Here is a 15,216-nt window from a genome sequence, read left to right as displayed (position 1 = left end):
TGTCCTCGCACGTCTGGGTGTAGCCAATCTTTACATTTCACTTTCTTTAAGATCGGCCTCTGCCCTTCTTTCCCGGAGTCTTCCTTCGCTCCCAAACCATCAAGTATCCTTCACGAGTAAACAGTGTCTCACTCTCGGCACGTTTGACAAACAAATCCTGAACTTCGAGCCATTCAGGTCCACGTTGCTGGTGTTCTGCTGTACCGTTATGGAGGCGAGAGTTCTCAGCCCCCATAGCCTTGTCATGAAGCTGAACATGCCAGGAGACCTTTTCACTGCCCGCACCAGCACCTGATGAAGAGCCAGAAGCAGCATTGACACCCTTCTCGGCTGCATCCTCCGTGGCACCCGGAGCGGCAATGCTAGGGTCAAGAATGATGTTCGCGACAAGGTCGTACATGATGGGCTCGCCTGGAGGCCAGATCTCGGGATTGGGCTCGACGTACGGAGACATGTCCAGCGAGCGTGGAGAGGGGAAAGTGACGATGGTAGGGTTACGCTCGGAGACGAAACGGTTCTTGCTGAAGCGTTTGATGTGGAAGAGAAGGTATGGCGGGAGAGGGTGAAGGAGGCGGTGGCGGACACGCTGGGCCATCTTTTCGGAGGCTGTGAGGCCGTTGTATTTGTTGAGAAGAGTTGTGAGGGGAATTTGTGGAATAATGGATTCCCGGTTGACGGATTGGAAGAGTGGTGTGGGTGGCAGGTCAAGGGTTAGAACGAGGAATGGTGTAACTTTGCTGTTGATATCGCCCGACTCGGTGAAAACCAGACGTGCATTCTGGGTATCGGAGTGTGCAGTGATGTCCTGGCTTTCAATGCGAACTCGGCCTTGGAATGCTGCATGAATGACACTAGTGGGATTCGGAGAAGGTTTCTTAGAGCCTCCCAAGGAAAGATGGAGAGTATTGAGGAACCAAGACAGGAAATCCACGGGGTCTGACTGGTCTGTGAGAGTGAATCGCTTTGAGGATTTCATCGCAACCTCTTGTAACAATTCATGTGGAGAGACATGCGATCGGAATGCCTTCGGATTCCACAGCTTGCGCACCAAAGTGCTGAAGCGAAGAACGATTTCCGGAGTCCCTGGCGTTGGGAAATCTTGTAGGAGGAAGAAATTACGGATTGGTTGAACATGCGCCAGAAGCTGAACAACGACGTTAAAGTAATCGTTGGCTTTAATGTTGTTCATACCGACAAATCCTAGGTAAAGTTAGAGGTCGTGCCATATCGAATCGAAAGTAAGACATCTCACCTGGTCGGTACCGAGACCCATGCAGGTCCAAGGCATCAAGAACTTCCTTGTCCAGTTTCGAGACCTCGGCCTTGCTGTAGTAAGGATCCACGACATATTTGATATCGTCCAAGCTCTTGTTTTTAACTTCATATCCTTCGGGCAAGACGTAGACCTTCTTCGTTCCCATGTTGATGAAAACGTGGTGTCCGATCTCGAGGGCGTGGAAGTAGGCGTGCGATTTGGGGCCGCGACCTTGGAAGTACTTGCCGCATACGAGACAAGCATACACATTGATGTTGGACAAGCTTATAGAGCACAGCTTTTCGAAGTCGAAATCCAGAATATCCCGGTTCACTGTATCGAGGTAGAGATCGTCGTAACCTTCCACCGGCTGGGTTTGTCGCTTGGGAGCGCTGAGAGCGGACGCATCTTCATCGATATCCGAGGATCCCTGCTCATCCTGTTCTCCTTCTTGTAGCTCCTCTCCTTCTATGTCCGCTGCCGCGAGGATGTCAGAGCCATTGCGTTCGTCTTGCTCCTGTTCTCGCCCACTGAGTCGCTGCGCGTGCGTCGCGCTGTTGCGGGACCGATCTGGGATCTCGTCCTTGACGCGCGCCTTTTTGGAAGCTGGTGATGCGACGGAGTCTTGCTCCAGGGGGAGCTCTGCTGGCCTCTTCGACATTGCGACAAAGTGGTGTGGAGTGCGGAGAGGGAATGCAGCGCTGGTGTTCTTCAGAACCGCAAGCTTGTGAGTGATGCAAACATGTCAAACACAAACCCCGGCCAGGTATCAACAGCTCTGGGTCAATGCGACTGTCGAAGAACATCTCTCCGGCAACAAAACAAAGCCAGTGGAGCCATTTTACTTGTATGTACGTTGTTTTTAATAGAGCTTTAAAACTCATTCCTACGTTTGATGCAAATGTTCAAGGCAAGTTTCATTCCGTAATCAAAGTTAAAACGTCATAGGATATGATACAACAAACGCCGGGGCATGTCGACCATTAAGCACTGCGAACAATTCTATCATTATCGAAGTCAACCACCTTGACACCATCCTTCGTGACAACTTTGACCAGAACCTGCGAGTATCGGGTTAGTGAGGCTGAATCTCAGTGGGGATTGTGGAAATGACGTACGCCCTTGTAGTCAATCGGTAGCCGGCGCTTGAGCTCATCTGTACACATTTCAAGAAGTTTCATTCCTTCCTCCAGACTGATGTTGGGGTTGTGGTGTTTGTCAAGCAGAGAGAGGCAGTAGTATCTGGTCGAGAGTTAGCACAAATGGCTCCCGCGAAGTCTCGTTTGTTCAGCTGAGAAAGGTCCGACATACTGGGCGTAGCCGTGGGCGGCATATGGTACGGGGGCCAGGGAAGCCAGATAATCGATCCAGTACAAGCTGGGTTCCTGGGTGACTGGATCCATTCCTCCCAGCAACAGATTGACGGTGTACGGGCTTCGTGACCGCAAACTGCGGGCCAATTCTCCTCGGACAAAGCTGGAAACGGCGGAAGGGCTGAGTTCGGTGTCATTGCGCATAGTGTACAGAGAAACGTTTGCTTGAATGTATTCGGCGAATTGCACTAGAAGAAGACGGATTGTTAGAAGCACGCTGGTGTCAAGTTGTCGGTCATGAGCTACTGACCGGTGTCTCCAGCCTCTCCAGAGAAGGCCATGAGAGTGTGCTGGTTCAGTTGCCGTGTCTTGTCATCTTCCGCCTTAATGATTGTCGGACCTCGCATTGTGGCCTTGCTGGCCGCAATAATAACGAAGTCCTTGCCAGTAATGCCCAAGAGAACCTCCCTAGAAAGCGTAAGTTTCGGAATAAGAGTAGTCTTGGAGTGCGGTAGAAATAGAGGACTTACATGTCTGCGGTTTGTCAAATTCAAAGTAAACGAGGAAAGATGAGGTTCAGAAACGGCGATGATGGGGAGAAGTGGTTGGATGATGACCGCGCGGCGAGCTTGACGCCTGGAGCTCTCAGCTACCTGCTTACTCAGCCGCCGCTTAGGGCGCTTTTTTTCCCCGAAAAAAAGTTGAATCCGCGCCAGACTCGACCACCCCAACTTCTTTTTTTGGCCCGGGGTTTTTGCCTTCATATTTCTACTGGGGAAGTGAACTGCTTCTTTTGAAGATCGCAATGTCTTCTTTTTTCACGGTCCCCGCTTCGCAGCGCAAGCGCAAGAGAGACGACCGCAACGCGGCCCCGGCAACTAAGAAACGAGGTGTCGACGCAAAGAACGACGGCGCAGGAAATCGCTATGCCAAGGAAAGAGAGGACTCGATCTCTGGAAGTGATCTGGACGAAGACGAGAACGACATTGTCTCTAGTGGGTCGGGGGAGGAGTCCGAATCCGACTCGGACGATGGCGAAACGGCTGGAGACCGAAGATTGAAGCTCGCCGAACGATACCTGGATAACATCCGGGAGGAAGTTGACGAAGTTGGCTTCGATGCGGCAGAGATTGACAGGGACTTGATTGCTGAACGATTGAAGGAGGATGTGGTATGTAGATATCCCGATATCTTGAGACGGAACGCGGTTCTTAACAGTGAATACAGGACGAATTCAAGGGTCGCACGTTTCGCAAAATCGCTTCCAAACTATCCTTGCCGACCGCATCGCATTCTTTCTTCCGTTCAGATACCCAGACTACTACATCTATCGCTGTTCACGCACCTTACGTCTACACCGTCTCCAAAGACAAGACTTTGACCAAATGGGAATTGGCGACACCCAATGACCCCAACGCTGCTCATAATGGAACATCCAAGCGGCCACCGCCGCCTCAGCGGAAGAAGCCGAAGCGTTTGAGATATGCTCGGGGAGTGCGCAAGATTGCTGAGACTGGCGAGGAACATGGTCACACTGGAAGCATCCTTACTGTTGCGGTTTCCCCTTCGGGGCGCTTTGTTGCGACGGGCGGTGCTGATAACAAGCTCATCATTTGGGATGCCGAGACTCTTACGCCTACTAAGACCTTTACGCAACACCGTGATTCTGTCAGCAGTCTTTCCTTCGCCCGCCACATCTCGACAATGAGCTCAGGAGAACAACTTTTCTCCGGTTCATACGATCGAACAATAAAGACATGGTCCGTTAGCGGAGCGGGCCATGCTTACGTTGAGACTCTTTTTGGACATCAGTCCGGAATCGAGCAGATTGCAGCCATGACTATCGACGAGTGCGTGTCTGTCGGCGGACAAGACCGCACATCACGTCTGTGGAAAGTCGTCGATGAAACGCAGCTGGTTTTCCGTGGCGGTGCTCCCAAGAGTGCGCGTTACCATGAGAGCCATCTTGACTGCGTTGCCCCTCTTCCACCAGCTCACTTCGTCACTGGCTCCAACTCTGGCAGTATTTCGCTGTGGTCCATCCACAAGAAAAAGCCCCTGCACACAATCCCTCTAGCACATGGACTGGACTGCATTCCGCCATTGGATCAGCTTTCCCCTGAGGTGGATATAGACACCGCTGCACGCAATGCTCGTCACATGCGCCCAATGCCTCGCTGGATCACAGCACTTACCACTCTTCCGGGAACTGATGTCGTCCTGAGTGGCTCATGGGACGGCTGGGTTCGCGCATGGCGCATTTCGGAGGATAAGAAGACCATTATCCCATTGGGGCCTGTCGGAAACGGCTCTCCAAATCAGTCTCCTGATACTCCCTCGAGGCAGCTCAGCAACACTCCTGAGCACGACACCCCCAACCCCAATGAAATGGACCAAGACGCACAGTCAGAGAATCAGAACCTGGAACCCGGACATCTTATTAAGGGTGTGATTAATGACATTGCCGTCTTCGAACGCCGTCCGGAAAGTGATCTGCCAGGCCATGCACCCAAGTCCAATTCTCAGTCAAAATCCGAGTCCAAGATCAGGGGCTTGTGTATTGTTGCAGCTGTTGGCAAGGAGCATCGTATGGGCCGCTGGAAGTGCTACGCCAACAACTATTCCAAGGGGACATCTCCTGAGGGTCGCAATGGCGCCGTTGTGTTGGAGGTCCCGTTCATCTCATCCAGCACTGATATTGATGAGACCGATGTATAAAAGTTTCCAGGTTCTTGACCAATTCTCAATCTCAGGAAGAGATTGTGAAATTTAGGAGCGTTAGGGTGTCCTGGAGTCGGATTCGTGCATGTACTTTACCATCCTGCATACATATCAAACCTTTTTAAGTTACTTTACATTATGCCTTCTACTTTGAGTCGCGATTGAATGATAGAATTACTACTCTGCATTTTATTTTGGACCAAACTCTATGTTAAATCTATTAGTGGTCAGCATATGCCACGGATTTCGTGTCTTGGGGTACTATAGTTGAAATAACTCGAAGGGTATCTTGAATGCAACAACGACGTTTCCACGTGGTCTCATCCCCACAGGATGTTGATCTTTGACCAAAAGCTGCGATTTTTCACAATGGGTACATTATCCGGGTCATTTTCAGCTTCTTCGAGGGCTTGTGTAATAGGAACTGCTTGCAGGGAAACAATTTTGGTGCGGTGGATCAGTTTATATCCTCCGTACGCACCCAAAACAAGCGGGATATCTCTGGGGCACTTTGTCAGCTTGTGTACGAAAAAGTAAGGATGCGTAGATCGCAAGTGGTACTTACAAGTACGATGACACGAACGAAGCTGGATCCCAATTTCCTTTCGTGAATACGGTAAAGCCTCCTGTCAGCAAAATAATGATGCAGTAGATCAGGGCAAACCAAGAGGTATATTCTGCAGGAATGTCAGTAGTAGCATTTATAGAGTAGGGTCATGGTTTCACATACTAGTTATACGGTTATGCCACGGTAGCTGATCCGGCGAGATGCCTTGTTTCTTCAGGGCTTTCAGCAGCCGGATATGGTTGAGAGCAATCGTGATCCACGAGACCAATGTACCAGCCGCTGTCAAATCGACGAACCAGAAGAAGACAGTCAAGGCCTCGTTGGAAATGCACATGTAGGCCAGTAGAGAGAAAGCAACCTGCAGCAGAACACACATGTACGGCACACCCCACTTTGAGGTCCAGAGAAAGACCTTGGGAGCATGGCCCTTGATCGCGAGTCCGTATAGCGTTCTCGTTCCTGCCAGAATACTCTGGTTGGAGGCTGACCAGGCAGATGTCAGACACACGGCATTCACAATGGAAGGAATGGCCTTGATTCCGGCATCACTAGCAGCGATCACGAAGGGACTCTGCGCTGCCGTTGAACCATCCCAACCAAGTCGATCATCTTGACTAGACACTATCATACCGACTACCAGCACAGCAGCCAGGTAGAAAATAGTGATCCGTGCAAAGACACGTTTACAGGCCTTTGGGATGTTGTGACGCGGATTTTTCGTTTCAGCGGCAGCCATCGCCAACGACTCCACGCCAGCGAAAGAATACACCGCATTCGTCATGACAGCCCAAAAGCCGAGGAAGCACCCCCAGGAACCGGTGGCGATATACTCGACGAACGAGCCAGGATCTTTCCAATAGTGAAAACCCAATCGCGGTACACCGGGCACTCCCCCGAGATCGATGACCAAGCCCAGGATGACCACGAAAATGACCAGGAGGATCTTCAAGATCGCAAACACGAACTCGACCTCGCCGTAAACGCGAATGAATGAGATGGCGACGACGACCGATATGATAATCAGAATGGTCACCCACACCGCTGCATTGATATCCGTCCAGTACTGGATCAGCACTACACTTGCGGAGATCTCACTTGGCACGCTGATGAAGCATCCATAAACGACGTTCCAGCCGACTGCAAAGGCCAGCGCCGGGTCAACCAGGACCTCTGCATGTCGTACGAAAGAACCAGTCACCGGAAGAAGCGCAGACACTTCACCGAGTGAGAATTGAATGGCACAAACCACTGCGCCGACAAAGACGTAGCCCAAAAGTGCGCCGAGTGGACCACCTGTTGCTATAGAGCCGCCAAGGCCCAGGAAAAGACCTGTCCCCTGTATATAATGTGAGATTTTCAAGATCTTGGCGTAGATATGATGCAAGCGCGGAACTCGGTGCGTGGAGGTTCTACATACAATAGCACCAGCGATCGCAATCATTTGCACATGGCGCTGTGACAATCCTCGTATCAAATTCTGCTGTTCATGTTGGGAAACAATATGTCCGTCGTCGGGAATAATAGCCCGAAAGGATGACGGCGAGTCGTGGTATGGTGGCCGCGGTTCTTGATCTTCGACACCGTGCGCGACATACTGAGTCGCCGACTTGTTGTACTCCTGGTCCTCGAAGATGCCCGCCATCTTTGCCCGCGCAAAGGAAGAGGAAAAAGACAGAAGAGCAGGATCCTTCGAGAAGATTTCGATGCTAGAGCTGTCGAAGAGGAGCTAATCACACCATCTGAGTGGTGGATGAGCGAAGGCTATTTGGGCTTATCTCGGCGCCGAGGCTGGAGGGTGGAGCGTGGAGGCTTGCGTGGTGGTATGGCCTCGTCTCCAGTTGAGAAACGCGATAACAGGTCGAGCGTGGCTCACGTTGGGAGTAGGGAGAAAAGAGGTGCATTAGGTAATTTACTAGCTGCAGCCCTGCACCTGATCAGCCGCATGAGATTTTCCCAAAATGTGAGGGAAAAATAGGGCCAAAAGCAATGTCTCATGGCAGCGGACTTCCCGCGGTTCCATCGTGCACAGACTTTCGGGGCTCTCCGAGCAAGTAACCTAATTCTCCTTGGCATTCACGACAAAGATGATCCCGTTCAACTAGCGTGAGCTGCGCTAATGAGATCGCTGGAAGAAATTTTCCGTATTTCTGTGCGTTTGATCAATACAATTGAAAAATGATTGCAGGGGAGGCGAGTGACGCGAGCATATGATACAGTGACGGTACCACTGGAAAAATATTCCGAGTTCAATATAGATCGATCAAGTTAGGCAAGTCCAGCCAACCATCCAAAATCAGGATAGTGTAATTTGTACATTTATTTCTCCAGTTGACCTCGATTATGCTATATTAGAGACAATCAAGTCAGATGGCGCTTCCACCACTCCTCCTTTCGCGTGAACGATTCGTAAATCGCCTTCTGCCCGACCCATCCATGTCCTTCGCCTTCAAACTCCACCACTTCAGCGACTCGGCCCTGTCCCTGCATAGCAGAAGCCATCATCCGCGCCTGTGCCAAAGGAACAACAACATCCGTGGTCCCCTGCAAGAGCAGTAAGGGCGCCTTCATATCCTTAGCATAGTGGCATGGGCTGCGTTCCTTGAGTACCCGTGCCCGGTCTTCCGGCGCAGTCTTCCCCAAAACAATACGGTCCACATCCTGAGACTCAAACTTGTAGGAGTCAGCCTGGAGAGCCCGTACATCGCTGATGCCGTAGGAGCTAATTCCTGCAGCCCAGACATCGGGGTACATGTGCAGAGCCCTCAGCGTGAGGTATCCGCCAGCGCTCTGGCCGTAGATACCAACTCGATTCTTGTCGATCAGTTGCTTTTCGGCGAGGTAGTTCACCGCACTAACGGCGTCGGCTACATCAACGACACCCCAGTGACCTGAAAGCTTCTCGCGGTACTCGCGTCCGAATCCCGTCGATCCAGTGTAGTTGACTGCGCAAACGGCAAAACCGCGGGTCGTCCAATACTGTGTTTCCAGATTGAGGGCGGGGAAAGAGCAGGCATTAGGCCCGCCGTGGACGTACGTCAAGACTGGCGGAAGTTCAGTTCCGTCTGCCTGGAAATTGGGATTGCAAGGGGGGAAGAAGAACATATGAACCTTGCCGTCGGACAGCGGGCCATATTTCTGGGGTGCGATGTACTCCGATGCACGAGAAACGTATTCGGGTGCTAGGTCGAAAGATGCGGTTGACGTGAGAACCGTTCTCTCTACTTCGGACGATTGTTTGATCGATACAAGACCCAATTCTTGCGGAGATGTGGCTGAAGAACCGACGACCGCGAAGCTGGTGTGAGATACGCGGTAGATAGCATTTGCGCGGTGACCGATGTCCAAATAAGGGAGGCCTAGATCTCGGGTCTCCAGGGTAAAAGTATCAACGAGGATCATCTTGCTGGAGCCATTATTCACGGCAGTAGCCACGATGGTCTTCTCGTCAAGAGAGATAAATGTAGAGCTGGAACGAATTTAATTAGCGAACTCGAGTAACGAAAATGAGATAATAAGAACACACCTGCCAAGTTCCCATTCAGCAATGGCAAACTCGGATTTCTCAAAGCCCTTCAGTGAAAGATAACGCTGGGCATTATTCTTCGGATCGAACGAGTAGAGCTGCCAAAAGCCGGTCCGGTCACTTGCGAAATATAGCAACCCGTCCTCAGCCCATTTTGGCTGCGCAATGCTCTCCTGTTGCGCTTTTCCAGCAATTGCGGTATCATTATTGAGTGATCCATTTGCCCACTCCGCGATATGGAAAACAGTGCCTGTCCACGGCATATCAGGGTGAGTCCATTGAATCCAGGAGACATATTTTCCAGACGGATCGAATTTAGGGTGAGAATAAAAGTCGTCGCCCTGCGTGATGGTCGTCTCTTCTCCTGAGTCAAGGTTAATCGCCACCAAAGTGTTGTGGACATGGGTTGCTTGGGTCTCAGGAGTAGCCTCCCGGTGGTCCTCTTTGATCGCAATTATCCACTGTGGATGTTGCGGGTGGGTGCTGAACTCGGCATATCGAATGCCTTCGGGCGCCGCGTGAACAAGCTTGGTATGGCTCGTGGCCGGGTCTAGGAGGTAGACACTGCACGACTTCTCATCTGAAAACAGGATCTGTCCATCGGGTCTCATGGAGATTGACCCGCCTCCAATCTCCTGCACGCTAGCGTGGGCACTGTACTCCTTCGGCAGGACATCTTTGCTGTGACCATCGAGATGTTCCACAATGGCGAAACGGCCATTTTCGGTCGGGTGGCATTCCACCGAGTAAATAGCCCCTGTTTTCTCCTATACTTCTTTAGTTATGATTGTCTTGGGACGTCAAAGGTTTGTGACGCACATTCACGGCTACTTCGTGGAGCGATATGCTACAGGTAGCCAGGCGCTCCGCTGTCAATGGGCTCTCCCACCGGCCATAGGGCACAATCTGAGGCGACATGGTACTGAATTTGTGGGAAGAAAAACGAGCAAAAGAAGCGTAGGGTAATGTGTTGAAGCAGAAAGGAGCAGGGCCAATCGAAGATTTCGCGTGAAGTCTACAGCTTTGCAGTCCTCTTGGCTGGTGATGACTCACCTGGCCCAATGGGGATTGGCAGGGCAAGATGAACGACCTCAGCTGGCTCTGGGGGAAGAGTTTCGAAGCTGGCGATGCTAAAGGACGTCTTAGCATCGTCCAAACGACTGGTAATACAGCGTTGTATCACGCCAGAGAGGAGGCGGCAAAAGGACCTGGGTTGCTTCACTGCCTCAGGCATCAATTCTGCCTCCTACAACAACACCTCGAGAACTACAGTTTAGAATATGAATACTCGCGATTATCACGATTAGAAATTCCAGTGGGTTTAAGTGGCTAAGCTATTTATTTAACATACTCAGCATCTCAAAACTGGAAAGATACACAACCGATGGCCCTTGAAAGTCCGCTGGGACTGGGGTAATAGGAGATCGAAAAAAATGGCGAATCCACCTTGTGGAAATCAGAAAAAATAGTACCCTTAGGTACACAAAATAGAGCTGGAAAGGCTCAAAGTATCACGAAGATAAGCTATCAGCCCGTCGCATGGGTAGGGTTGAAGTCGATGGTCTCATCTTCGTTGAAGAAACGGAAATTTGAGAAAGAACGCCGAGCCATTTTCTACCCTGTCCAGGACGCCACGCTGTTTGAAAACACAAAAGGAAAAACGCCGGGTATGCAAAGTGTTAAGAACAGGTCAAAACTGCATCCAGCAAGCACAGCTCGGCTAGTATGGTGAAAATCGGAAATGTGGTCGTTGAACCGTTCTTCTTCTGACAGGACCAACGGGTTGGTCCTCGTCAGAGTCATCGATAGTGATGACGTTGCTAGCAGAGGCTCCTCCAGTCCGTGAAGGTCCCACTGGTCTTCTCTGGGGCGGAGGGCTTGAGCTTGACGGTTCACTGTCCTCGTCGTCATCATCAAAGATCACACGATGGTTACGGCGGCGTCCACGGTTCGCATTCGCATCTGTAGCATGTACCTCAGCAACGAGACTGTCTTCGTCCTCTGCCACCTCGCTGTCCTCTTCATGATCACCCTCGTCGCTTGTTAAGGCTCCGCGCCGAGGATTTGGGTGAGGCTGTTCGGTCACGCTACTAGTATCCTCTTCATTTTCTTCCTCGTCACTGGAGTAGGTTCCACGAAGAAGACGACGTGGTCGACTGACAACCTCATCTTCGTCTTCGTACTCATCGTGGAAGGAAATGTCTTGGTACACAGGAGAGGAAGGTACAGACGAGGATGGCCGGTAGGGAGGTAAATTTTGCCGTACATCGTTGGAACCGAAAGGTTGGGACCATTCTTCAGTGTGACTAGGGCGTTCTTCATCATCGATGAACGAATCCGCTTCGTACTCATCGGGCTCCTCTTCTTCGTAGTCGTCGTCATAGTCGTTTGAATCCGGGTTAAGAAGATTATTCAAATTAGCGACTCCACCAGTCGGAGGTTGGAAGAATGGAGGGCGAGGAGGTAGGTGATACGGGCGCGTAGGATCAAGACCGGGATTGAAAGTGTACACAGTACCAGTCATTCGCGGGTGGACTTCGAAATCACCTGTATCAAAATCACCAAACTCGTCGTTCTCGACTTCCCCGTCGTAGTCTTCGGTTCCGCTAAAATCATCAGACTCGTCTGTGTAGTCCGATCCATCAGATTCTGCCTGGTAAATGTATCCACAACTCTCGCATACCTCGTCACCCGCCAGCTCCCAGTTGCACTGTGGGCAGCGAGTGACGTTGTCATCTACGTCGACAATAGGATGGAGCTGAGGTGGCTTTGGGTTGAACAGTCCTCCGAAAAGACCTCCGTGCCGCGGATCGGTATTCGCTTTGTCTCGGTCCAGTCGCTCCGACTCTTCTTTCTGGTTTGAAGAATGCTCGGCTGTAGTCTCGCCTTCATCGAGGAGCTCCGCGCGACTTGTAAACATCTGCACAACTGCCCGTACCTATATAGACCCATGGTTAGTTCCATCAAACAACAATTGCCCCTTGGGGGACACATACCAAGTATGCCGGTGCGGGCAGGGTTTTGACAGGTGCTCGACAATCAGGACAAGTTCGCTTCGATCGGCCTCCAGCGAACCATGACGAGAGACACTATGCGTTGTCAGCAAACCTGATCGAGTATGTATTGGACTGGCGTGGAACATACGGAATAGCAGAAAGTATGACCGCAGGCAAGGGTGAAAGGTTCATAGAGAGGCCGAATGCAGATCCCACAGTGCAGCAGACCTCTAATATCATCGACGTGGCTCTGGAGTGTGTTCACAAACTGTGGGCGCGTTAATAGCTGCCGATCGGCGAAAAAGCCGTGATAGTGACCAGGGATGCTTACCCCGGACGCCTCCGTTCCAGTTCCATTTTCGCCTTCCATGATGGATAATGGAAAGGTTCACAGTTTCTGCATTCGGGGTTAAACCAGGTCGGGCATCGGGTAGGTCGCGTTGACGACGATGTGGCGCGCGGCGCGAAGTTGGTGAAATGGGGTGGGGGAAGGAGCAAACGTTTCCCAGATGTGGTGACGACCGCGTTTAAACGAGTACCGCTAGGCAACACAGCACAGGGCGAGTAGACCGAGGCCCTGTGGTGAACCGACCGTCTCACGGGATAGCTTGATCGAACTTGCGAAAAGACTGAGAGATCCAGGAAAGTCTGAGGGTGATGATCAGTGTTTTCCTGGCCTTAGGCAGACACTGACATAACCCGATCCGTACCTGCCTCGCAGGGTGGCCAGGCGCATGTGACCGGCCTTATCGCGAATTGGCAGAATCTCGAAAACGCAGCCAACAAAAGCTCCGAAATACTTCTGTAGTCCTTGAGATCCATTAATTTACCTCCGGTTCTGACTTTGGGTGCTGGATCCCATTTGGTCGATTCTTTTGTCATTCTCGTCCGGATCCCTTGAGTATACATATCAAAATATATTCTGTAGGCAAACATAGCGTAAAAACTATGAACATACTCCTTGCGTTCGGCGCTAAATGCACAAGTGAGTTCGGGCTTCCATTCAAAGAGTGACAGGAATTATTCTCAGATCTAATAGTTCTGACTTACCAGAAAAACATTACGCATAAAAATAAGTACTTCCTGAATCTGCCAGCAGCGTGGTACTTCAGTCCGCCAACACATGTAAGCAGGTGAATGATACTCCTAAGCACGAGTTGGAGCGAAGACTAGATTTGTCTACAAAATAACAATAGAGTAATACATAAATTAGTTCACCGTCAAAATAATCGAGTAAGTCATAACCCTCCATGCCCAGCCATCATCAAGGGGGTCGCAAGTACAAGGGAAAGACGCCCTCCGCGCCAAGACCGTGGATCCGCAATTCTTCGCGGAGCAGCACTGACGTTCCGATCTCCAATCAATCCCCAGCTCTTCGTCAGCTTCCCTCAACTGCTCATCTGGCATCTTACGCTTGCCCGATTCTGTGAAGGCAACAGCTCATCAAGCTTATTCCAAAGAGTGGGATACGCGTCGTCGAATTTCCGCAGCCATGGCAGCTGAATCCACCCAGGACGATGCTCACGGCAAGACCTGGCAGAAAGCTGAGCGGAAATTCTCAAAGTGAGTTCCAGTTTCTTAAACACATGATATTATCCCTCTGAAAGGCCCTGGAATAACACCTGAGCTCTCGCTCTGCTGGAACCATTGTCCGCTGCGCATCTGGAGCTTTCGATAAGCTCCATCTCGAGCTTGCATTTATGAGTGAGTCTTCAGGGCGATCAGAGGGACCTGCGTCGGCATGAATTTTGAGATCTCTACCCTGAACACCACTTATTTCATGATTCATTTCATGTTCTTCTATAGACATGGTTTCTGATTTTATGATTCTAGTAAACCTGCGAGCGAATTCTACGACCCCTGCCAGGATTTTGCGGATCGAAGTCTCAAATGCTTGAAGCGCAACAACTTCGATCGAGAGATGTGCGGCGACTACTTTCAGTATGTTCCTCCATGTTTTCTGATATTTTATCACCTGTCCCTTGAAAACCTCTGCTCCGTGTTTGCTCAGTACTAGCTCTGGTTGACTTGTTGTTTTCGCCTTGGTTTCTCTTGATGCGCTCTGGGCTGATAAGAATTGGCTTGTACTTACTTCTTTTCAAATAGGGCATATCGCGACTGCAAAAAGAACTGGGTAAGTTGCACCATCAAGCTTCCTGAGCACCTCCTTGGGGACCTTTACGCCAATGCTCCAGCCCCTTGGAGTCAGAATTCGAGGCATACAAGTCTCAATTTGCTAACTGAATTGCAGTTAAACCAGAAGAAAGGAGTCACCAAGTCAGGTTAAGGCACGAAATATTCGAAAATCGACTAATAATGGAACGATTATAATCCATCAAAGGGCCTGCACTCGCTGCGAGATAACAACCTGCTCTATACCTCAATTGTCGTCTCAGCACAATTTGGAAGAAATAGCCCTATATCTTAAGAAATTTTCAAGTGAAGTGACCACAGGGGCAGTCACTTTACAACCATCCTCGGGGTGATTTGGACCCTTCATGGCGTTCGAGCAAGTATAACGCCCTGTCCTGTATACTACATGGTGTGTTTTTCAATTGAATCATTTATCCTCAACATTAAAGTCACCAAATATCTTCTCCATGAACAATTTCTATTCCAATAGGCGATCTACTCCAAATAATAGCGGGATATCACATATATTGCAAATACAGTGATCTCCTGGATCCTCCAAGGTCACGTGCAAAACGGAGAGGAGAATCAACACTTTGGCGGGGACTTTCTCACCGCCCGAAGGTCCCCGCCAAAGTACGTTGACTCCCACCATCGCCGCCAACGTTGCTCGCTGTGCCTCAGCGCTGGAAAACAGTTCTCTGCTGGTC

General features: G+C 50.6%; 7 protein-coding genes across 7 annotated transcripts; 2 read left to right on the top strand and 5 right to left on the bottom strand.

The window, feature by feature from the left end:
- Positions 1–46: 46 nt before the first annotated feature.
- Positions 47–1,916, bottom strand: N7532_000361 (ubiquitin carboxyl-terminal hydrolase family protein; the record flags this gene model as incomplete). Its single annotated transcript, XM_056612865.1, has 2 exons — positions 47–1,200; positions 1,253–1,916. 2 exons carry the CDS (start codon positions 1,914–1,916, stop codon positions 47–49), a joined length of 1,818 nt encoding a protein of 605 aa, XP_056480089.1.
- A 322-nt stretch (positions 1,917–2,238) lies between these two features.
- Positions 2,239–3,332, bottom strand: pre1 (proteasome core particle subunit beta 4; the record flags this gene model as incomplete). Its single annotated transcript, XM_056612864.1, has 4 exons — positions 2,239–2,316; positions 2,374–2,497; positions 2,567–2,816; positions 2,879–3,332. 4 exons carry the CDS (start codon positions 3,330–3,332, stop codon positions 2,239–2,241), a joined length of 906 nt encoding a protein of 301 aa, XP_056480088.1.
- Positions 3,333–3,373: 41 nt separating this feature from the next.
- N7532_000359 (ribosomal RNA-processing protein RRP9) lies at positions 3,374–5,286 on the top strand (the record flags this gene model as incomplete). The annotated part of the gene is made up of 2 exons (XM_056612863.1): positions 3,374–3,739; positions 3,796–5,286. The coding sequence occupies 2 exons, from the start codon at positions 3,374–3,376 to the stop codon at positions 5,284–5,286; spliced, it is 1,857 nt and encodes a 618-aa protein (XP_056480087.1).
- Positions 5,287–5,609: 323 nt separating this feature from the next.
- N7532_000358 (uncharacterized protein) lies at positions 5,610–7,499 on the bottom strand (the record flags this gene model as incomplete). Its single annotated transcript, XM_056612862.1, has 4 exons — positions 5,610–5,790; positions 5,855–5,966; positions 6,020–7,193; positions 7,275–7,499. 4 exons carry the CDS (start codon positions 7,497–7,499, stop codon positions 5,610–5,612), a joined length of 1,692 nt encoding a protein of 563 aa, XP_056480086.1.
- A 716-nt stretch (positions 7,500–8,215) lies between these two features.
- N7532_000357 (S9 family peptidase) lies at positions 8,216–10,298 on the bottom strand (the record flags this gene model as incomplete). Its single annotated transcript, XM_056612861.1, has 3 exons — positions 8,216–9,323; positions 9,381–10,147; positions 10,200–10,298. 3 exons carry the CDS (start codon positions 10,296–10,298, stop codon positions 8,216–8,218), a joined length of 1,974 nt encoding a protein of 657 aa, XP_056480085.1.
- Positions 10,299–11,100: 802 nt separating this feature from the next.
- On the bottom strand, positions 11,101–12,746 carry N7532_000356 (uncharacterized protein; the record flags this gene model as incomplete). Its single annotated transcript, XM_056612860.1, has 4 exons — positions 11,101–12,318; positions 12,377–12,469; positions 12,525–12,644; positions 12,708–12,746. The coding sequence occupies 4 exons, from the start codon at positions 12,744–12,746 to the stop codon at positions 11,101–11,103; spliced, it is 1,470 nt and encodes a 489-aa protein (XP_056480084.1).
- A 1,122-nt stretch (positions 12,747–13,868) lies between these two features.
- N7532_000355 (Cytochrome c oxidase-assembly factor cox23) lies at positions 13,869–14,663 on the top strand (the record flags this gene model as incomplete). Its single annotated transcript, XM_056612859.1, has 4 exons — positions 13,869–13,939; positions 14,210–14,317; positions 14,483–14,510; positions 14,628–14,663. The coding sequence occupies 4 exons, from the start codon at positions 13,869–13,871 to the stop codon at positions 14,661–14,663; spliced, it is 243 nt and encodes an 80-aa protein (XP_056480083.1).
- Between the last annotated feature and the right edge of the window lie 553 nt (positions 14,664–15,216).

This window comes from Penicillium argentinense, assembly GCF_028826775.1.
Source record: "Penicillium argentinense strain IBT 30761 chromosome Unknown utg000001l_segment0_segment0, whole genome shotgun sequence".
NCBI classification, from domain to species: domain Eukaryota; kingdom Fungi; phylum Ascomycota; class Eurotiomycetes; order Eurotiales; family Aspergillaceae; genus Penicillium; species Penicillium argentinense.
Note: the sequence above shows the minus strand (reverse complement) of the source record. Positions and strands in the feature narration are given on the sequence as shown.